Here is a 23,456-nt window from a genome sequence, read left to right on the forward strand (position 1 = left end):
AATGAAATGGTAGACAGAAAAATGGGCATACAATATTGTATATACTACACGACTCATATTTTGAAAAGACATTAGCATTGAAAATACATTGAAATGTTAATAGTAGCTATCTCATGGTTAGTAGAATTATTGTTTTAAATTTCCTTCTTTGAATTAATCAAATTCTTTGAAATAAGGTATTGTTTTTAAAAGACATGGCTATGTTTCTACCAGTTTAACATGACATAATAATAAATTATAAAATAAATTAGTTTAAATTTTAAGTCATGTACTTTTTTCTACAAATAACTTTTTTCTATAAATATTTATTTTTCTATAATCTTACATTTTTACCTTATGAAAACTTCCATAGAATAATGTCTTCACTTCATCTGTGTCAAACGTAACAGTTTGCACCTCACCCCCTGTATCCTTGTTAAAGAATGATAATGTCTTGCTGGAAGCTGTAATCAACACATAATTGTTATTAAATCAAATGCATGGACACTCTGTATTGAAAGTATTAACAAATAATTCTTGTTGGAGAATTCTCTAAAATAAATTAATAATTTCAGTTAAGATAAAATGTAATTCAAATATTTACTGATATATTTTTTAAACATTAAACATAAAAGCATAATCAAGTAAATATATATATATATATATATATATATATATATATATATATATCCAGAAAGTTCTTAAAGAAAGAGAAAAGGAAAACCATAATCAAAAATATGCATGCATGTGCCTTAAAATAAGATAAATTATAATCCTTACGATCTGCAATCACCCCAACTTGTGGTTTGTAGTCTCTGTCTGTGATCTGCCAAATTGCAAAAGGGTCACTGGGAGTTTCTGGGAGAAGTCTGAATAGTAATATAATCGTATACGAAGTGGGGAGGCCATTGGGATGTAGATCTCTGTTGGATGAAACAAAATTAATTCATTAATAAGGACTTCTCACCAGAAATAGAGGATATTTTAAATCTTTGGGCTAGAATCTCATCATGAGTAGTATTAGAAGCCATTTATAATAATGTGGCTACATATTAGAAGGGGAAACATTTAAGAATGACCTCAAAATAGCAAACACTAAAGACCCATTATGTAAGCAGTAATAGATGATTTATAATCTGATAAAGTTACAAAAGTCTGGGAAATTGCCAAATGGTCTTTCATCCTACTGTTAATAAATCATTTTTTCTAAGCACATAGATAATTATAAAACTATATAATGATTTTAGGGTGATAAAACTTGTATCTAGGGATGTAATTTAAAGAGAGTAAATCTTACTAAATATATTTAATTTCCAACATCAGAGGTATGAGACCATAAGCAAGATGGCTTAAGGCTTTAATTGCGCCCTCCCTAGATCTAATAGTTTTTACACTTCCCTAGTCCTCCCTTAAAATCAAGTAAATCAAATAATCTCCAGAAGGTCACATGTTCCCCGAAACAAAACCAATAATAGATTTTACGGCCACGTACATTGTGATTCAATTAAAAGGAAATGTTTCTTGGCTCTAAGGCTGTTACAAGTAAAATGTGGCCCCATGTGTCCTTCTAGAATTGAGTCAGTCATTGTTCTGGGGGAATCTCTAAAGCAGAATTAATGGTTTTCTGTCTGAGACCATTTAATAGCACTATCTTCCTGAAGGTAGGAAAAGGGGCTTAATAATCAGCTCTTGGAATGGACTAGAGGACACAGGGAGGGGGAAGGGTAAGCTGGCACGAAGTGAGAGAGTGGCATGGACTTATATATACTACCAAATGTAAAATAGATAGCTAGTGGGAAGCAGCCACATTGCATGGGGAGATCAGCTCTGTGCTTTGTGACCACCTAGAGGGGTGGGATAGAGAGGGTGGGAGGGAGACACAAGAGGGAGGGGATATGGGGATATATGCATACATATAGCTGATTCACTTTGTTATACAGCAGAAACTAACACACCATTGTAAAGCAATTATACTCCAATAAAGATGTTTAAAAAAAAAATCAGCTCTTGGACAGAAGAGAAGCAACTCCTCCGTGGATTTTGACAGAGGGCACAGACTGTCTCTTGAGGTTTCGTGTCCTAGTACCACACTGCTAGTACTTCTGGAATATAACGCTGTCCTACTTTTTTTTTTAATTTTTATTGTAGTTGATTTACAATGTTGTGCTACTTTCTGCTGTACAGCAAAGTGAATCAGTTATACATATACATATCCACTCTTTTTTAGATCCTTTTCCCATATGTATAGCACAGGAAACTCTACTCAATACTCTGTAATGCCCTATTTCTTAAAGCATATGTTCTGGGCAAGCTGACACGATGTCATTTGTATGTCCATAAACTGACCATCTTCATAATATTCCACATTAAAAATAATTTCTCCATATTAATTCATTTCTCACCTAGCCCATTTTTCTCCTTTTTTAGTTAATGAGTGATTAGGAAGAAAATTCTTTAATTGCATTTATGCCTCTTTCAGCCACAAGTTCTGAATCTTAAGAGGACAGTGGGCTGTCCTAAGTTAAAATGTAGGAATCATATCTTGAGGTGACAGAGTTAAATGCTGGGTACTTAGGTTCACTGATAAACCTAAAACTGCGAACCAGTGTGGTCAACCATAAAAGAGTCAGGAACTCACAGTGTGGCCACACTACAACAATACAATCTGTGCTTCCTTAAAAGAATTGAGCTTTGGTTTTACTCTGAATTTTCCATCAGCTTTCTCAGAGCATTTCAAATTTCAGGCCTCACTGTCTGACCCTGTCCTAAGTTTTGGAAAACTTTACTTCTTCTTGTTCTTTTCCTCCATAAGATGCCAAACACATATTTTTTGACATTCAAGTGTTTTCATTCTAGTAAATTAAAAGTACATATTTTGGTTATTGGACCCAGGTACAAACTTTCATGAAGTAAAATAACCAACATCTAGAGCTACCCAACAGACTGCCAGAGCACCAGCCAATAAAAACTAACTGTTGGGCTTCCCTGGTGGCGCAGCCATTGAGAGTCCGCCTGCCAATGCAGGGGATGCGGTTTCGTGCCCCGGTCCGGGAAGATCCCACATGCTGCGGAGCGGCTGGGCCCATGAGCCATGGCCACTGAGCCTGCGCGTCCGGAGCCTGTGCTCCGCAACGGGAGAGGCCACAGCAGTGAGAGGCCCGCGTACCACAAAAAAAAAAAAAAAAAAAAAAAACACCCATCTAACCAGCATCCAGATTAAGAAATAGGACATAACCTGTTGTATTAGCCTAGTAGCTTCCCATGTACCCTTGTCCAGCTTCCCCCATTCCCTGCAAAGGGTAACTATACTATCCTGACTTCTAACACCGTAGGTTAGTTTGCCTGATTTTGAACTTTATATAGTAGGAACCACGGAATATACTATTTTGTGTTTAGCTTCTTTTGCTCAGCCTTTTAAAAAAGAGATCTGTCAAGGGCTTCCCTGGTGGCGCAGTGGTTGAGAGTCCGCCTGCCAATGCAGGGGACACGGGTTCGTGCCCCAGTCCGGGAAGATCCCATATGCCGCGGAGCAGCTGGGCCCGTGAGCCATGGCCACTGAGCCTGCACGTCCGGAGCCTGTGCTCCGCAACGGGAGAGGCCACAGCAGTGTGAAGCCCGTGTACCACAAAAAGAAAAGAATAAAAAAAAGAACTAATTGCTGCCTGTCAGATCACAGATCATGGACAAGCAAGGCCACTGCAGTCTTTCATCTTGTGGAGTCGGAAACACTGGGGAGAATGCCTCTTCTCATTCTGCGTTGATTCCATGCAGTCCCTCTGCACCAAGGGAGAAATGTTCAAAAGAAGAAGTTGCCTCCCTGTTTAAACGACCTCTCTTAGAAGCATAACTATAATCCTAGATTTAAATTCAAAAGGATCAGTAATCCATCGTATGGCGGACACAGGATGAGATTCTTGGGTCTCAGAGTAGCAAGCTTGAGTCCTAGTCTCCCATGTGACCCAATGGAACACAGTTAACCCAACTGTACTTAAGGAAACTAAACCAGGTCATCCATAGGACTCAATTCTAAAATACCAGGGTTCTAAGACATCAGCAAAGATTCCAAGCCTCAAAAAAGCATCTGGCCCGTGGTAAGAAAGAGAACTCCTGTTGTCACACTCACGCTGTAGGCTGATTCACAAAGGCGTTCTTCTGAAGCCTGTAAGATGAGTAGCTGGGAAAAGACCCTGACTCCAAAGAGACTCCTTGCACAAAAGCAAAATTCTTTTCTGTCAGGTTGTATGCTTCAAGCATCTTAAAACCTTTACATCAGAAAAAAAAATATTGAAATGAGTTCATTTTAATTATCTTATTGCTTAAATCCTGAAATAAATTAGCCCGAGTATGAACACTTACCTGGTGAGGTGTAGCCATCCAAATAAATGAGAGGACAACCTGCAAAGTACAGTGTTCTTTAAGTACGATTCACCAACATACAACATATTATACCATACAAACATTATACATGCACAGAAAGCACCTGCATACATACATCAGGTAACAAACCTGTTCATTCATTTATAAAACATATCAATCTCACCTTTTCTAAGTTATTTTGTGTAGACTTTCCACGTGTACATGAAATTATACTACTGACCAGTGTGACCATGCTTCCTGGACATTCTCCAGTCCAGCTGTAATTTTACAATGTTCTTAAGAATGGTAAGATTGGGGCTTCCCTGGTGGCGCAGTGGTTAAGAATCCACCTGCCAATGTGGGGGACACAAGTTCGAGCCCTGGTCCGGGAGGATCCCACATGCCACGGAGCAACTGGGCCCGTGCGCCACAACTGCTGAGCCTGCGCTCTGCAGCCTGCGAGCCACAGCTGCTGAACTCGCGTGCTACAACTACCGAAGCCCATGCGCCCTAGAGCCCGTGCTCCGCAACAAGAGAAGCCACCGCAATGAGAAGCCGCGCACCGCAAAGAGGAGTGGCCCCAGCTCGCCGCAACTAGAGAAAGCCCGCGCGCAGCAACAAGGACCCACCGCAGCTAGAAATAAATTAAAATAAAAAAAGAATGGTAAGATTGAATTAAAGGGGGGAAATTTATAGATGTTTTACAATAGATTAAAGAACTTTTACTGATGAGGATGATTATAATTTTTGTGACTTTCTGTTTGAATTAAAAAAAAAATCCCACAAGGACTCAGAGGCAGAAAATATACAAATCAATTTTCACTGCAGAGTAAAGGAGCTGTTACAGTGAAGGATTCCTGGACCGAATGTCAATATTACGACATAGTGTGAGTGTGTTTCGTGTTTGGTAATTGCCATCATTGTTGCTTTTGTTGTGGTCATCCATTTACAATGCTTGGTGTCAGTTTATTTATCTCTTGTAAAAATAAAATACAGTGTGTGTGAGAGTTGTGAAAATAAAAAAGAAATCTAAAAAAAAAAAAAAAGAACTTTTCTCCCAGGAAACTTCAGATTTGTGCAAGGGCAGGAGGAGTTTGTCACCACCCAGTCCTCTTCTCTGCCAAGCCATGGAGGCTCACGCTGGCCACCAAACCTCACAGTGGCAGGTGTGCAGTGGGTCTCACCCTGGGCCCTGGAGCTGGGGCAGCACAGGGCTGCATCCAGGACCTCGTGGAATGCAAGGGGCATCTGGTGCTCCCTGCTCACTTGCGCTAGTGCGACTCCATTCTGAGCTTCAGCGTAAGTTTTACAGTAAACCACTGACGTTTGTTTATTACTGCCGCCTCTAACCCGAGCTCTGAGATCTCAATATAATGTTTACTAGGGGAAAACATAACACTTAAAAAGCATAGCCCTGCCTGGGATCAGGGGTCTAGACCAGCCATGCAACTGTCTCCATAATCTAAGACTCCAAGAATCAGAGTTCATGGATGAAGAGGAACAAACCAACTTAAATCATCCATCTTTTGTCCTTCACTGTATTTTAAGAGTTGAGCTTGAGGTCTCGGTATAATATGAAAAATCTACACCCAAGTAAACAAGTGGGAACCAAGTGACTTTCTACAGTGCACACTCACACAGGTCAGTTTTCTCGTGGCTCTCTTGAAGCACGGATGTTGACGGAACAAATACCAATTGATTACTAACAGGGAAAAACCTTCATCCCACGGAATGCTTCTATAAATGCATTTCTAAGTTGAAGATTAATTTTCTCAAATGTCACAGGCATTGGGATGGTGGGAAAAGGATATATTCAAACACTTTATTTCCATACAAGGAACATTACATCTTCAAGGCTAAAAATGGACCTCTGACAAGCAAACAGTTAGCATGATCTCAGTAGGAACAGTGATTCATCAGGTTCTCAAGTGGCTTCCCAGGATTTGTTTATGCACGGACTTGATCTCGTATAGGATAGGGAATGGTCTACTCCAGTGGTCCCCAACCTTTTTGGTACCAGGGATGGGTTTTGTGAAAGACAATTTTTCCACGGACGGCGGGCGGTGGCGGTTCAGGTGGTGATGCGAGTGATGCGGAGCGGCTGTAAATACAGACGAAGCTTTGCTCCCTCACCCGCCACTCACCTCCTGCTGTGCGGTCCGGTTCCTAACAGGCTGCGGACCAGTACCAGTCCGCGGCCCAGGGGTTGGGGACCCCTGGTCTACTCAGTAGTTACTTTTTCAAAACAACTGAGACTATGGATCCATGTGGACCATGACTTACTTGAAGTGGCAGTTTCACAGACAAATGTGATGAGGTTGTCCTCTATCTTCTCAAAAGATTCAAAGTCATCCACAATGAACACGTGCCGTTCGCTTGGTTTGCTGGCTATGTTGGCAAGTTCATTGTAGTCGACGTCAGCCACGCCAACTACAAAGACACTGAACCCTGCAGAGCAGTGTTTACAGAGAGAATTACATATCCGTTTTTCCATCCTTTATGGTTTAAACAATTCAAAATAAAATCTTATCAGAAATGATGCCATATTTTCTCAGCTAATGCAACAAGTTCTTTTAATTGACATAAACTCTCTTTAATGAATATGTACTTTTTCCAGGTCTTCCTATTTTCTGGCTTATAAAATTCAATTAAGTGGATTTCCTAAAATAAAGTCTTAACAATTAAAAGATGAACATTTTAATAGCAGAATGACTTAACGTGGTACTCATTTCCTTCCACACATCCACAGTCCTAATATACCCATTAATTCTGCAGCTGTCTTAGGCAACATTAACATTTCAAGCTCATGTGCCTCAGAAACCAACAATGGGCTCATTTTAAACTCTGAATTCCTGAAACTGATTTACTCAATAAACTCAGGCTCAAAGTCAGCACTTTGACCACTTTCAAAATGGAATCTGCAACTCCCACTAGCAATAAGCTTTCACTTATTTAGGCTAATACAAATAAACAAAGTTTTCCCTCCAAAAGCTTAATTCAACAGTAGAATTAGTTACATAATTAGATATAAATAAGGTAACTTGAGAAGCAAACGTTCATAACCCCAAAGTTAAATCACAAAGGAGCCTAAAATATACAGGAATCTGCTCAAAGTACATAACATAATGGCAACAACTTATAAAAAATCAGTACATAGAACAATCTCTGTTGTAAGAAGACAGTATGACTTAGCACTAATCACGACTCATACTTTTAGCCAAAGACCCATGTATGTGCAGATGACAAATTCCATGTAACGAAGTACTTTACAATTTACACCACAATAAATCACGCATGGCGTAGAATTCTCTCTAAAATATATCCACCTTGGACGCTGCCTGAAGGATTGGGGTGTTAATGCAACTATAAAGACTTAGTTTCATCTCTAATCATCCTGAATAACTAATCCAAAGGGCAGTGTAACAAGGAGGCTTTCAGCATGTTTGATTGACAAGATCTACACCAGCAATATCTCCCTGAGGTCTCTCTGCTCCTTTGTGGTGAACCTTCCAGCAATCTGTTTGGGGTCTGCATCTGCCAGGACATGCTAAACCTATGTCTCTCCTTGCATAGGACTGACCCAGCATCAAGATTCATTTATGCTATGGCAGGAAGCCTGCTCGAGGATCATCCTATTGCTGCTGTTGTGTAGGCTCCCAGCCACCATGGGGGACAGATCCTGAGGCATGTCTTATACAAAGAACACACCATGTCATTTCTGAGCAATTATCAAACCATTCCATGATGAAATGTAAACTAACATTAGAAGGGTACGGAATGCAGAGTAAAACAGAAACTAAAGTAAAATCACTAATTTGGGTCTTTTGCAATCATTCCTGGATGTTTGAAACTGTGAAAATAATGAGTGCAATCACTAGGCATCAAACTTATGCTTGCGCTATGTGGAAAACTAACTTACGGTTACCAGGGGGTAAGGAGGGGATGGACAAACTGAGAGATTGGGATTGACATATACACACGACTGTATATAAAACAGATAACTAATAAGAACCTGCTGTATAGCACAGGGAACTCTACTCAATACTCAGTAATGGCCTATATGGGAAAAGAGTCTAAAAAAGAGTGGATATATGTATATGTATAACTGAATCACTTTGCTGTACACCTGAAACTAACACAACACTGTAAATCAACTATACTCTAATAAAAAAATTTTTTAACGTATGTTTGTGCTTACCTGACTGCTGGATGACCAAAGCCGCCTTCTTGACCTCATCCTGTGACCGACCGTCTGTGACCACAACCAGCACCTTGGGGACATTCTTCCTCATACCACTCTCCCAGGTCAAGACCTTCTCCTTGATAAACGTGAGAGCTTTGCCTATAGAATGTGGCATGGAACACTTTAGTGTCATCTCAGTGAAAACTATCCAAGTGCCCTTAGCCACGCCCAACTGAGAAGCAATTGAATGTTAGAGTTACACTCCGCCTATCACTCCAAAGGCTTTGGAGGGTAAAGGTCTATGTACACGCTGCTGAACTGTACCTGTTCTTGTGTTTCCTCCTCTGTACCGGATATTCTGGAGGGCCCCGAGGGCCAGGGCCTTGTCGTTGTATGTGTTCAGCTTAAACTCAGACTTGACCTCATCGCTGTACTGCACAAATGAGACCTGAAAGGAAAGGCGGTTTGGTGGTGAGGGTAAGTCACCTCTTTTAATGTTTCAATTGTCAAGTGATTCTTCTAGCTGCATAATGGGAAAAAGAAGTGTATTGGACCTGACGGAATATGGTATGCTCTTTATAGCTAATATTATAACACTGACTACCGTTGTCTCACTAAATTCTCTAATTTCTGATCTTCAGTGAAAGGGTCAGTAATTGATATTAACAATGTACATGCACTGTATTTATTCTCTAGGATGTAAGAAGGGATGGGTAAAACTGGAGAGCAGTGAGATTCCAAGATTAAAAATGAGAACATACCATCTTGAGCTCAAATATTGGCTAAGCAATTGCTTCTCAGACAACTGACCCTTCGCACTGACCACGTCTATTCTTCATGGTAAAATAAAAATGGCACATGTGTGATAATAATTGGCACTCATCAAAAATTCAGTGACAGTGTGATTTAGTGGAAAGAATAAAAGCTTTATAGTCAGGATTCAATGGGCTCAAATCCTAGTGCTGCCAGTTAATAGCTTTGTGACTTTGGGTAGGTCCCCAACATCTCTGGGCCTTCGTTTTTTATCAGTAAAATGGAGATAATTATACTTACTTCTATGGCCAGTTTAAGGAATGAGAATCATGTATACAAAGTAGCTGGCACATAGAAGTTAATAAAATATGGAAGCTTTTTTTCTTAATTTTTATCAGAAATCTTAATTTCTAAAATTCAAAAAAGGCTTACTTGCTCACCCTTTAAATTAAGACTGTAACTAGCCTGACATGTTACTCTTCTTGGGTTGGAATAACATCTACAGAATTATTGGGGGGTTTAAATTTTAATATATTCCACAAAGCATTATAAAAGAAGACATGATTTGTTTATGAAATTCCACAAAGCACTGCATAAAAGAAGACATGATTTGTTTATCAAATTATTTGTGGTTTATGTAAAAATCTCTTATTTTCATCACATCTCTAAGATGTACCTGCCTAAATAAAGAAGAAAATTCACCAAGAGAAATGGGAAGGGAAAGAGAATTCAGAAAAATAATCATACAATACAGTCTCTTGCCTTAAGGAGTCAATGATTTAGACAGAAGAGAATCACACAAATTATGACAATATAAAGAGATACGTGCCATAACAGCAACATAGACAAAACCCTTCAGGAGTCTGAAATGCCTAAAACTATCAAGGAAGCCTCTCCAGAAAGGGTGGAATTGAAGTGGGTCTTCAAGGTTGCAGAATTCAGGTAGTAAGTAACAGAGCCACTGGCCCTGAGTCCAGGGGTATGTTGGGAGTGGAGGAGATTCTCAGCTTTACTGGTAGGTCAGAGCTAAGTGAGGAATTATTCTTCGAGGTGTGTCATGGAAGGATTAATTTTTCTAAGTTCCCACTCTAGTAAAAGCAATAAATTTGGAGTGATTCCAAAGCAAGATAATTGGTAGTTATCACTGTAGGAAAACAAATTAATTTCCCTTTGAGTTAACAACGGCCTTTCTTCTTCTGGTTCAGGTAATATCTGCAATGTCATGATAGAGGGGGCAGGAGGGTTCCACACACACCCTCCAGTTACTATCCATCATGGAATCTCCTGACTTAACGGGGTACAACAATCACAATGCATTTAACTTCCAGAACATAAAATGACCTTTTAGGAAAATGTATCATTGTCAAAAGATGTAAGCAGGAAGTTAGAGTTAGACTCCCCTAAATTCTGCAACAGGAATATCATCTAGCCAAGAGAATACCTAGAGGAATATTTATTTTTCTATTTATTTATCATTTTCACCCAAGTCCTTCCCAGAAGTCTATGTGTAAAGGAAAGAGACAATAACAAAGTCAAACTGGAGTTTATACTGAAAAGTCTTTCTACTTAAAAGTTTGAAGGAAATAGCAAGACATTACAGATGAATAACCTTTGAAACAACACCCACCTGAATTCCAGCAGGGTTGATTTCATCAAAGGCTCCCACAGTATTGAAGATGAATTTTACAACTTTGTTAAAATTATCATCCCCGATACTCCAGGAGGCATCAGTCAAGAATACAATATCTGCCTTGGCCCCTTTGCACACTGGGGGAAAAACACAGAAGAAGCCCCAAATCTCATGAATTCTTTCATTTAAGTGAAGTTACACAACTGAGAAATGTAATCTAACACCCTGCTACTCCTCCAAGTGTGGTTCAGCAGCAACGGCCTCGCCTGGGAGCCTGATAGAAATGCAGAGTCCTGGGGCCCACCCCCAGACTTCCTGCATCCGAATCAACTGTAGCAAGGTGCCGGATGATTCACGTGCACAGTGAAGTCTGAAAAGCGCTAGTCTAACTGGTCCTCAGTTTCTGCTCTGGAGTTACTCCATCTGGTCCTTCTGCAAACATATGCTCCCTCCTCATGGGATTCTTCAAGGAACTTCAAACAATAATTAAGGAGGAAATCAAGTGAAAAAACAACCATGCTCAGAACTTAAGAAGAGCCCTCAGTGGGTTTGGAGATTTTTGTATATAATTATCAAAGACTTGGTGTAGATAAGGTGTCTTTTCATTTTAAATTAGGCCACTAGAATCATATGGAGGGAGGGATGGAATAAAATAAACACCTTTAATCAGAATCTTCAGACTTGAAAGCTAAAAATTCTGAAAATAAAAATTTAACATTTTAGTGATAAAAACTTACCGTGTAGAATGTATAACACCAAGAATGAACCCTAATGTAAATATGGACTTTGGGTGATAAAGATGTGCCAATGTAGGTTCACAGGATGTATCAAACGTCCCACTCCAGGTTGGCAGGGGGGATGTTGAGAGTGGAGAGAGGCTGTGCATGTGAGGGGGCAGGGCATGTCGGAACTTCTGTGTACTTTCAGCTCAAATTTGCTGTGAACCTAAAACTGCTCTAAAAAATAAAGCCTATTAAGAAAAAAACCTTAACATGTCTTTTTTTTTTCAAAATTCACAATCTTATATGTTGTGGAATACAAATACACCAGAGAAGTAAGTCATTGCCACCAAAAAGGTAACGAACATATCCATCACCCCCAAAAGTTCACTGGTGTCCTTTTATAATAGTCTCTCCCTGTCAGTCCTCTCCACACCCCTTCCCATCCCCAGAAAATCACTGATCTCCTTTTAACATGGTACATTAATTTGCGTTTTCCAGAATTTTATATAAATGGAATCAGACAGTATCTTTTTTTTTCCTCAGGCATCTTGCACCCAGCATCATCATTTGGAGATTCATCTATGCTGTTGCGTTTAACAATAGCTTGTTCCTTTCTCTTGCTGAGAACTCCATTTATTCCATTATTGCTTATTATTTCACTTTTTGATGAACATTTGGGTCATTTCCTGTTTTTTTCCAATTACCTGTTTTTTTTCTTACAAATAAAACTGCTATGAATATTCATGTAGAAGTCTTTGTGTGAACATACGCTTTCATTTCTCTTGGTTTAGCACCTTGTAATGAAATGACTGAGTGGTACCATAGGTTTATGTTCAACTTTAAGAAACTGCCAAGCTGTTTCCAGTGTAGTTATACATTTTACATTCCCACCAACAGTGTATGACGGTTCTAGTTACTCTACGTCTTTGCCAACACATGGTCATTTTAATTTTAGACATTCTAATAGGTTTAGTGGTATCTCATTGTGGTTTTGGCTTGCATGTCTCTCTCTAATGACTGATACTGAGCATTCATATATCTTCTTTGGTAAAATGTCTTTTCAAATTTTTTCCTCACTTATTAAAATTGGATTGTTTGTATTTTTATTACTGTGATTTGAGAATTATTTATGTAATATGGATATAAGTATTTTAGCAGATTATGTGATTGGTAAATATTTTCTCCTCATCTGCGACTTGTCTTCTCATTCTCTTAACAATGTTGTTCAAAGAGAAGTTCTTAATTTTGATGAAGTACAATTTATCAATGATTTCTTTGCTCACATTTTTGGTGTGATATTAAAGAAATCTTGGCCTAATTTCAGGTCACAAAGACACAAAGGTTTGTAGATTAATTATTATATGTGGGTTTATGATCCATTTTTTAAAATGTTTTTTATTGTGGTAAAAGCCACATAATATAAAACATACTATTTTAACCACATTTACCTAGACAGTTCAGTGGCACTAAATACCTTCACATTGCTGTGCAACTCTCACCATCCTCCATCTCCCTAATTGTTTAGCTTCCTCAACGGAAACTCCATCCCCACTAAACACTAACTCTCCATTCCCCCTCCCCACCCCCCAATGCCCTCTTGCCCCTGGCATCTACCAATGTACTTTCTGACTCTACAGATTTGACTGTTCTAGGTACTTCATTTAAGTGGAATCAAACAGTATTTGTCTGCACCTACTGTATAGTGGAATGCATTTTTAAGGTAAACTTAATATATGCCCTACAAACAGATTGTACCTTCTTTTTTTTTCCCTGTGCTATACAGTAGGTTCTCAATTAGTTATCTGTTGTATACATAGTAGTGTATATATGTTGAATCCCAATCTCCCAATTTATCCCACTCCCTTTCCCCGCCTTGGTGTCCACACGTTTGTTCTCTACGTCTGTGTCTCAATTTCTGCTTTGTAAATAGGTTCATCTGTACTATTTTTCTAGATTCCACATAGATGCGTTAATATATGATATTTGTTTTTCTCTTTCTGACTTACTTCACTCTGTATGACAGTCTCTAGGTCCATCCACGCCTCTGCAAATGGCACAATTTCCTTTTTATGGCTGAGTAACATTCCATTGTGTTTACGTACCACATCTTCTTTATCCATTCCTCTGTTGATGGACACTTAGGTTGCTTCCATGTCCTGGCTATTGTAAATAATGCTGCAATGAACATTGTGGTACATGTCTCTTTTGGAATTATGGTTTCCTCTGGGTATATGCCCAGGAGTGGCATTGCTGGGTCATATGGTAGTTCTATTTTTAGTTTTTTAAGGAACCTCCATACTGTTCTCCATAGTGGCTATATCAATTTACATTCCCACCAACAGTGTAGGAAGGTTCCCTTTTCTCCACACCCTCTCCAGCATTTACTGTTTGTAGATTTTTGGATGATGGCCATTCTGACCGGTGTGAGGTGATACCTCATTGTAGTTTTGAATTGCATTTCTCTAATAATTAGTGATGTTGAGCATCTTTTCATGTGCCTCTTGGCCATCTGCATGTCTTCTTTGGAGAAATGTCTATTTAGGTCTTCTGCCCATTTTTGGATTGGGTTGTTTGTTTTTTTTGATATTGAGCTGCATGAGCTGCTTGTATATTTTGGAGATTAATCCTTTGTCAGTTGCTTCGTTTGCAAATATTTTCTCCTATTCTGAGGGTTGTCTTTTCGTCTTGCTTAACATGTCTTTAAGCCAAAAATATTTACTGAATTCCTTTCAACAGTCTAGAGAAATACCTTACTATTTTATCCTATAATAATACGCTTTTAATTTTTAATTTTACTTCTTTAATAGGCTTAATAAAGCCATAACATTCTAGAGCCTTCTAAGAGAAAAGAAAAATACTTTCAATTAAATGTTGGAAACAGAATGTGGGAAAAGAATAAATCAGTAGTTAATTAGCTAAAACTTAATTTGAAGAAGCACTGAGCATTGCCCCAAATTACTGAGAGACCAGTCTTAATAGTTCAGTCTATGTCTTTTTACCAGTTCACTACAAGGGACAATTATGTCTCCAACTTTGGTGAATGGAAATTTTTTAGCTTTGTGTAATCCAGGGCCCTTCTCAGGTCAGAAGCCAGGAATTCCAAAGCCAAAGGGGTTACACTGCAAATTTAGCCCAAAAGGCTCCCAGTGCCTGTTGATGCCAGCAGCCACAAGAAGGAAATGTCCACCATGTGACAATGGATTATTTAAGGCACCCCTGGACCTTCATCTGCAAAATCGAGGAAACAGAGTTCCAGCTGAAGAGGCAGAGTGGTTTATGACTGGTTTTTTTTTTTTTTTTTTTTAGATTGAGATTTTCAGGGATGTTACTTTTCTTTTTTTTTTTTTTTAATGTCAGTTCATTGGTTTGTTTATTTATTTATTTTTGGCTGTGTTGGGTCTTCGTTTCTGCACGAGGGCTTTGTCTAGTTGCGGCAAGGGGGGGCCACTCTTCATCGCGGCGCACAGGCCTCTCACTGTGGCGGCCTCTCTTGTTGCGGAGCACAGGCTTCAGACGCAGAGGCTCAGTAGTTGTGGCTCACGGGCCTAGTTGCTCCGTGGCATGTGGGATCCTCCCAGACCAGGGCTCGAACCCGTGTCCCCTGAATCGGCAGGCGGACTCTCAACCACTGTGCCACCAGGGAAGCCCTATGACTGGTTTTATTCACAATAAAATGGGCCTGGAGCAGAAGAGCAAATGACTGGTAATCTTTACCTTTAATTGAAAAACTCTTAGCAGGTATAATAGGTCAGAAATGTTCTATATCAACCGCATAAGTAAGAAGGCCATCAATCCCGATCAGCTGAATGCATTGCCTAAGAGCTGTACTTACCTTCCCGGGCTGGCGGAATCGTGGGAGGGGGAGGAGGTGTAGGCGGCTCTGTAGGAGCTTCTGTTGGTTTTACAGCTAGAATTAAAAATAATAATTAGAAAAATGTAACATGTGTACATTTCATATCTCAGAAAGTAAATTTTAAGAGCCATTTAAGTCCTCAATAACAAATCAAGTGTCATGGGCACCGACATACTGGGAATCCTATCTTATCCAAAATTGGTACCATTGGTAGTCACTCAACATTGACTACAATAGCACGAAGTGAAGCCCAGATGCAAAGGGAGAATGTAAGACCTTCAGATACAGTCAGATGAGCAAAGGTCACTAATACAGATACGTGTTCACCCTCTCACTGTCAGCTAGAGCCAGCTCTCCCTCCTTTAGGTCTTTCCTTACAATTACACCAACTCTAACAGGGCAGTACGGATCTGCTGCAGATAAAGGTGCTGAACCAGCTGTAGATGCCACTTCAAGGACCTGCCATCATGTCACTACTGCTGCTCGTAAGAAGTGTCACACAGGAGTCACTTATGTCTCCCACACCCAGAGCATCCTACTCTGAAGCCTTACAGAGACTCCCCAGATTACTCAAACACTTACTAGTATGTTCTTTGACAGAGACACCTGGTCCCTCAAGATTTGGTGTCTGCACAAAGACAGTGACGCCGTAATCATCGTCTGGTGACAGGCCGGTGAAACAGTGACTGGTTTCTGATCCACGCACTGTAATTTCCTGTCCTCTTGTTCCTGATTAGGACAACGGAGGAAAAATGCCAGTGTCACCAGTAATTCTATTTAAAGACATTTGATACATCATTTTATAAATAGAATGACACCTTTACTGAAGTTTTAAATGTGGCTACTATGTGCTCCAGGTCATTTTTTTTGCACACGTACCATCTGCAGGGCTTAGCTTTAGCCTGTAGGAAGTGGCTGCCCGGTGAGCTGACCATCTAACACAGAATGTATCCCACCCGACCTGGTAAGTTTTCAGATCTGTCACATTCAAATATACTACAAAAGAAGGACAGAAAGAAATAGATTTACTTCATAAATAAAGGCAAAAAAAGCATACTTTTCATCACAACACAATTTTAAAACTTCCACTGTGGCTGAAAAAAATAATGTCTAAAGTCTCACATTGTTTCTTCATAAGAAACATACATGAAACAAACACGAAAACATGGTATTGTCAAAACCTACCTCCCTTTCTATGACTGATTTTCAAGGGAAGGAAAATCCACATTCAGGCGTACCTCTGAGATACTGCAGGTTCAGTTTCAGATCACCAGAATAAAGCAAATATTGGTGCAATAAAGCGAGTGACACAAATATTTTGATTTCCCAGTGCATAAAAGTTATGTTTACACTATACCATAGTTTACTAAGTGTGCAATAGTGTTATGTCTAAAAAAATAATGTTCATACCTTCATTAAAAACACTTTATTGCTAAAAAATGTTAACCATCATTTGAGCCTCCAACGAACTGTAATCTTTTTGCAATAGTAACATCAAAGATTACTGATCTCTGATCACCATAACAAACATAATAACAATGAAAAAGTTTGAAATATTGCAAGAACTACCAAGTGTGACACAGAGACATGAAGTGAGCAAATACTGATGGAAAAATGGCACCAGTAGACTTGCTCCATGCCAGGTTGCCTCAAACCTTCAATTTATAAAAAAACACAGCATCTGCCAAGCACAATAAAGCCAAGTGCAATGAAACGAGGTCTGCCTATAGCCCCTCTCAACACAATGAATGTCAACGACACCTCATGAAACATAATAAAAAAAGTTTTCTGAAACGCTATCTGCTAAGTCCTCAAATGGCCATTAAAGCACGTGATGACAACAAAATCTATCTGCAAGCTGAATCAGTCATCATGGCATTTATGTGAAAACTTTCAATTAGATCAATACATTTAGGTAATATATGTTTAACATCGAATGTCAGGAAAAACCACATAGTATCCCACGTGGATAAAGTCATAATTTTTATAATTTTTATCTTTTAAAATTCAAAATGTATTTTCTATGAAACAAACATATCTCATCATTATACATTTTGTATACTTGATTATATGATGTAAGCATTTGTTTAGCTGGACACAAAAGAGTTACCTACTCAATGCTGAGGAAACATGCGTAAGAAAAAGAAAGAAAGAAAATTAAAATAGACTGACCTGGTCATTTATACTACACTTCTTCTTACAACCACAAAAAGCTACGTGACTCACATGTAGTGCCTTGGTCCGTCAGAGGGACACTGAGTCCAGAATCATACTGAGCATAAACATTCACGTCATAGGTGGTGCTGGGGTTGAGATTGTGTAACGTGTATGATGTCATTTCTCCAACAAAGACCTCCATGGGCTCATTGGAACCTTTAATAACAATCACAAAAATACATAGAAATATGCCATCCCTAGTCTCAAATTTTTCTTAAAATCAAATAACTTATACTCAAATGATAGTATGAACACCATTAATTCCATATCCCTTATGCACGTGCTCCCCGTAACACACGCTGAATTACATGGTGAATACAAAACTGTGAGCAGAGACCGAATCCTTTTCCTTGTTATTCTCAAAGCATAGCACAGTAGCTAGCATGTGTACTGATGAATGTAGCATGTGTGTAATTAATGTTCCTTTAACGAATAAATCATCACACCATCAACTACTCTATAGACTCTCAAGCCTCTTCTTTAAGCTCCAGTTTGCCAACATAGTGCTTTGTACATACTGGGTGCTCAATTAACATTTTTCTGTTGCAGAGATGATTTAAGAACGTCTATCTCCCACTCCGTTCCATGCAGTGTGGTTACTGAAAGTCCTCCACCTTGAAGTTCCCTCTCCATTTCTTACACAGGCTCACATATCCTTACACTTGCCTTCTCTCCTTTATTTTTTTTCTAGTTCACATCCTTCCTGGGTGCATGGAAGATACCCCAGCAAATTTACTATAAAAGTATTTTGCTTCCATTTTGCTAAACATATAGACAGAAGATGGAAACATAGATGGCGAATAATTTAATAGAGGGAATATCCATTTAGGTGAAAGTGTCAGTGGGAAGCCAAAAGAAAGCCTGTCGTGAATAAACTAAGATGCACATGCCCCAAATGGAATAATACCTTGACCTAATGGGAAAAATACACAAGTTTATACTAATTAAGTACTCATTATTTCACAATCATAATAACATATAGGTTGTCTGAACACACCTTCAATTTGTGCAATTTTATGAACCAGATCAGATGTTTTAGTCATGCAGATTAATGGGAGTTGCATCTAAACCCATAGCAACAATGATACTTTAGACCATTGGCTTAAATACTATTTCCAGAAACGTTACCTCTGGTAGGAGAGGACTTGATGTGATAACTGAGATATCAGGAGAATCTAATCATGGGGGATGCAACAAAGAACACCCTCATGCACAAATAACCCTCCAATGCATTTCTAAGATAAAGGTGCTTCCTTACCCACTGGCTTATACACAATTTTATATCCAAGAACGGGAGATGGTGAAGGATCCCAGGACACTCTGAATCTCGTATACCATTCATCTGAGATGTGTATGTTCTGAGGAGGAAGTAATCCCACTGAAAACAAATATTGGCACACATTACTGACCTTTTATTGACAAACGAGGAGAGAGCACAGAACTTTATGAGTATTGACCATGAATATTGACAGTGCAGCCTCATGAGAGCAAATTAATAATATCCCATATTGTCCCACTCCAGAAAACAATTAAAAGGTATTGAAATGTTCAACAGAAAGCTTAGTAGTTTTCCAAATTCAAACAGCAAATCAAATGGACTCAGGAACTGGTGATTTCTAGAACTGGATTCAGAATTATAAAAAGTAAAAGAGATCTCATACCATTTTTTGAATGTTATAGATCACAGATTGTTAGAGCCAAAAAAAATGATTTACAGACTATTTAATCCAACCATCTTACCACAAAAATAAGATATGATTTGCCCAAGACCACACAGCTAGCTAGTGACCAAAACGAGGTTCTTCCCCAGCACCACTATAACCTCTACCAACATAACCTAGAGTAACTCCTCACACCTCCAGAGTACTACCCAACTCTATCCCCTGTTAGATCAATGCTGTGAGGTAGCCTGTTAGTCAGCCACTGAGTTATTATTCACAGCATTACACAAATAAGGACTTAACTTCAAACACTCTTTTACAAGAGAAGCCAGAAGTGGCTTTGGCTCTTCCTAGAAAACTAAAGATCTAGTAGAGATTTTTGAATGTTCTTGATTAAGCATAGAATTCTGAAATACAGCATTTCCTCCAGAAAAATACCAAAATATATTCTGAAACCTAAGGGAAGAGTGAAAATGGGAGGCTGTTAAATTAAAATCATCTTGAGTCGCTAGATGGAGTCTGTGTTGACTCAGTCCTGTAGACAACAGGTGTCAATAAATATACAAATTCCTGGCCTCCAAAGACTGAGCTGAAACACTCTGGTCCTGCTTTTCTCTCAGGAGTTTTCAAATGTTACCTCTCCCAAATCCTGTAATGTTGTCAAGATCATTTAAGTAGAAAAAGAGTTTGGACAACTAAGTGTAGCAAGGAGCCTGAAATCATGTCACTTAAGTGGATTTTTGCTGAACGAAGTGGAAAAGTGTCTTACCCATGTCTCCCAGTAACAGAACCCAGCAGACCCATGGCCCAGCCCACCTTCACGCTCAGCCAGGGACTCAACTTTGGCTGCGCACTAGAACTTTGGCAGGTCTGGACCACTTCTAGACCATTAACATCAGTATCTCTCGGGGTGGCGTCCAGGCGTAAGCCTTTTTAAAGGTCCTCAGATGATTCCAGCAACCAAATTAGAGAACTTTTGATCTAAACCATAAGAAACTGCCACCCACGCAGGATAGAAAAGGGGCCTGAACCCTGGTAATCCATTAGTACAATAGAAAAAATATTTTTTTAAAAAAGCTAAATTTGTAAGGACAGAAGATGATTACCAATCATCTTGCTTCTTTTTCATGACTTAAGATTCTATGGTGATGGGGTCTTTTTTGCTGACACTTAATTGACTGAGTTAACAGCTACAGCCTTAACTGATACCACCCAAACTAAAACATTATTCAGTGACTAAGCAGTGGTTTTCCAAAGAATAAAATTCTCTCAAGAAAAGCAAAATATGCAGATTTGTGTCTCATTTTCCTTCTTTCAGTGGACCTTTAAAAAGTTAATAGCAATGTCATAGCATTCTGACAAAATTCAATATCTAATACAAATATTAATGCAGTATTAATGGAGTGTCTGAGATGTATATACTCAAATACTACCAAATTTAAAGATTATAAAAGGTTTAAGACATTTACCAGTTCTTCCATTTCCTGTCAAATGGGTACCATCTCCATCTTCATAAACAGCAATAACAGTAATTTTATATGGGGTATCAGATTGCAGGGGCTGTAGCATTACATTGTTTCTTCTGCCTGGGACAGTGGTCTGCAGGGGAAGTTAAATTATGAAGTTATCATCAGCTAGGGGACTTCCAGATCAATACTTTTATATGTATTGCCATAAGCAGTAGTGTTTTCTTCATGGTTTCTTTTTCTTGCACAGTGCTCAGGGGGAGGCAAACTGTCTACCACTGTGCAGCAAGGGAAATGGGTTTAGAGTCGGGCAGGTCTCAGCTCAAATCCCGCATCAGCCACCTCCCAGTCTTGTGGCTCAGCATCTCAGAGGATGAAAGGCAGTATCTCGTACAGCACCTCCACACACGTGACTGAGCACCCCTGTGCACCCCTCCTTCCCCACTCCTCCATGTGTGTCAGTTTTGTGGTGCTCCTTCCACAAATATGCACCCTGTGCCCACCGTGGGCCAGGTGTGGTACCAGCTGCTGGGAGCCCACTGGGGAGCAAAAGCAGACTCAGTTTCTGTCCTCAAGAGCATCAGTTTTGGCTTCCCTGGTGGTGCAGTGGTTAAGAATCCGCCTGCCAATGCAGGGGACACAAGTTCGAGCCCTGGTCCGGGAAGATCCCACATGCCGCGGAGCAGCTAAGCCCGTGTGCCACAACTACTGGGCCTGTGCTCCACAACGAGAAGTCACCACAATGAGAAGCCCGCACACTGCAACGAAGAGTAGTCTCCGCTCACTGCAACTAGAGAAAGCCCGAGCGCAGCAACGAAGACCCAGAGCAGCCAGACATAAAATAAATAAATTTATATTTAAAAAGTATCAGTTTTGCTAATATTAATTAGGGGAAAAAGAGGAAATGGAAAATACATTCAGCTGCCCCCACAAAGCGCAAATGAACCAGACAGACCTCTCAGTCTCTCTTGCAACTCTATGCTTTGCTTCTACAAAAAGCAGGGATCACTTAAACCATGAATTCCAGCGCGGAGTCCCCTAATTCCAAATGGTGAATTGGGAGGGAAATTACATTTTTAATGTTTTCAGAAAGTGACGGGAAATTGCGTATTTGTCCATGGCAAGGCTGAATAAACACTAAAGCAGGAGCTTCTCTGCTTTGGCAAACTAAGTGTGGTCATACCGCTACCCCATCTTGATCAGAAACTCTTAAATGGCAGTTACATGGGTTTCTGATTAATAAAAATAGGAGCTTGAATTAAAGCCTAATATATCAAATTCAAGTAGATGTCATATTTTATAACATGGGGATAATGAAGGGAGAACCATCAGAGAGGATGTATGTGGCAAGATGGCTGCAAACCACAGACCTCAGTGCCTTACAATCAACATTCTGTGTAAGAGTCTACTAAACTATCACATCAATTAATCACTAGACTTGCAAGAAAGTAGTGAGTTCTTGCATCCATAATGGATGGATATACATACTGAGGGCTAGGAGGAAGTTAGAAGAAATGTGAATCTGGTTCTGGAGTGACAAAATATGACACTCAAAAAGTTTAAAGCTAATGTGAGAGTATGTATACTCCAAAACCAAAGTGTACCCAAAAATGTTAAATTCAGAGAAAAGAGAGCTTGATTAGCCCTGGAGTATTGAAGGGAGACCTTGCGGAGGAATTAGATTTCAAGAAAGGTTAAGATTTAGAGAGTCACATAATTCAACAATAAGTTAGGTAGCTCAGAATAATAGGTATCATGTTTCACTGACTCAGTTCCTATTGTATAATTAGATAGTTAGAAATACACATTTTTATGAGATAAGATAATTTTTCAACATGTGTTTAGAAGAGAAATGAGCCCAAAGATACTGATCGTGCAGGTGGCCCCAATATCACATCAGAGAAAGACTCAACTGTAATCACAGCACTTCCTAAAGAAGAAAGCTTCCTTTCAGCCTCCAACCAGGTAAGAGATTACATGATGCTCAAGTGAATGAGTAACAGACTCACATATTCATCAATTGGGTCACCAACGGTGGGAGAATAAATGATCCTGTATTGCTGAACCGGCCCATCAGCGTGGTCCCAGGCTACCGAGAGGCTGTTGGTTGTCTCCCCAAAGACTCTCAGATTTCTTGGTCCACTTCGTGGTACTAAATAAATAAATACAACAGGGTTAGTTTCCTGTCTGTGACCATAGTGGACACTGGGGTGGAGGGAGGGGCACGAAAGAACAGAACCCAGGGCAGAGTAACTGTACCCCGGTACCTCACGACTCTCTGGGTTGCTTACTCCCTTATGATGAAATACACATCTACAGCTCTAATGTGAAACCATAACCAGTAGAAAGTACTGCATTCAGAGCTACGATTACATGCTGAACTTCCAGTGACAGAGAGCTAGGTCTGAACGTGAAAGTACAGACTGGGAGAGAAAGGGATTGTTTTAACTGCTATAAGCACCTCCTGTTTAATGAAACAGAGAGGCCATGCCCTAACACTTCCAAAGTGCCCAGTTGGTGAGAAGACCCACCGCAGGCAGAAGAAGGGAAGAAACCCCTCCTTTACTGGGGTCCAGATGAGAAAACGGCCAAACAACATGACTCAGCTGGGAGGGCAGTCATGGGCCCAAGGCTCC

The 23,456-nt window shown here is 39.6% G+C and overlaps 1 protein-coding gene across 4 annotated transcripts in view; it reads right to left on the reverse strand.

The window, feature by feature from the left end:
- COL12A1 (collagen type XII alpha 1 chain) overlaps positions 1-23,456 on the reverse strand; it is a 115,470-nt gene that overhangs the window by 26,019 nt on the left and 65,995 nt on the right. For all 4 annotated transcript variants that reach the window (XM_082633346.1, XM_082633345.1, XM_082633348.1 and 1 more), the window contains 15 exons: positions 22,830-22,972; positions 20,824-20,953; positions 18,952-19,071; positions 17,703-17,849; positions 16,356-16,472; positions 16,059-16,205; positions 15,456-15,530; positions 10,899-11,038; positions 8,843-8,966; positions 8,534-8,677; positions 6,619-6,783; positions 4,336-4,374; positions 4,103-4,241; positions 760-902; positions 334-443 (listed from right to left, as the gene is read on the reverse strand). In XM_082633346.1, the coding sequence (XP_082489472.1) occupies positions 334-443; positions 760-902; positions 4,103-4,241; positions 4,336-4,374; positions 6,619-6,783; positions 8,534-8,677; positions 8,843-8,966; positions 10,899-11,038; positions 15,456-15,530; positions 16,059-16,205; positions 16,356-16,472; positions 17,703-17,849; positions 18,952-19,071; positions 20,824-20,953; positions 22,830-22,972 (1,883 nt within the window). The remainder of the gene's footprint in view (positions 1-333; positions 444-759; positions 903-4,102; positions 4,242-4,335; positions 4,375-6,618; positions 6,784-8,533; positions 8,678-8,842; positions 8,967-10,898; positions 11,039-15,455; positions 15,531-16,058; positions 16,206-16,355; positions 16,473-17,702; positions 17,850-18,951; positions 19,072-20,823; positions 20,954-22,829; positions 22,973-23,456) is intronic.

Source organism: Mesoplodon mirus (assembly GCF_964341445.2).
Source record: "Mesoplodon mirus genome assembly, chromosome: 10".
Classification (NCBI taxonomy): Eukaryota; Metazoa; Chordata; class Mammalia; order Artiodactyla; family Ziphiidae; genus Mesoplodon; species Mesoplodon mirus.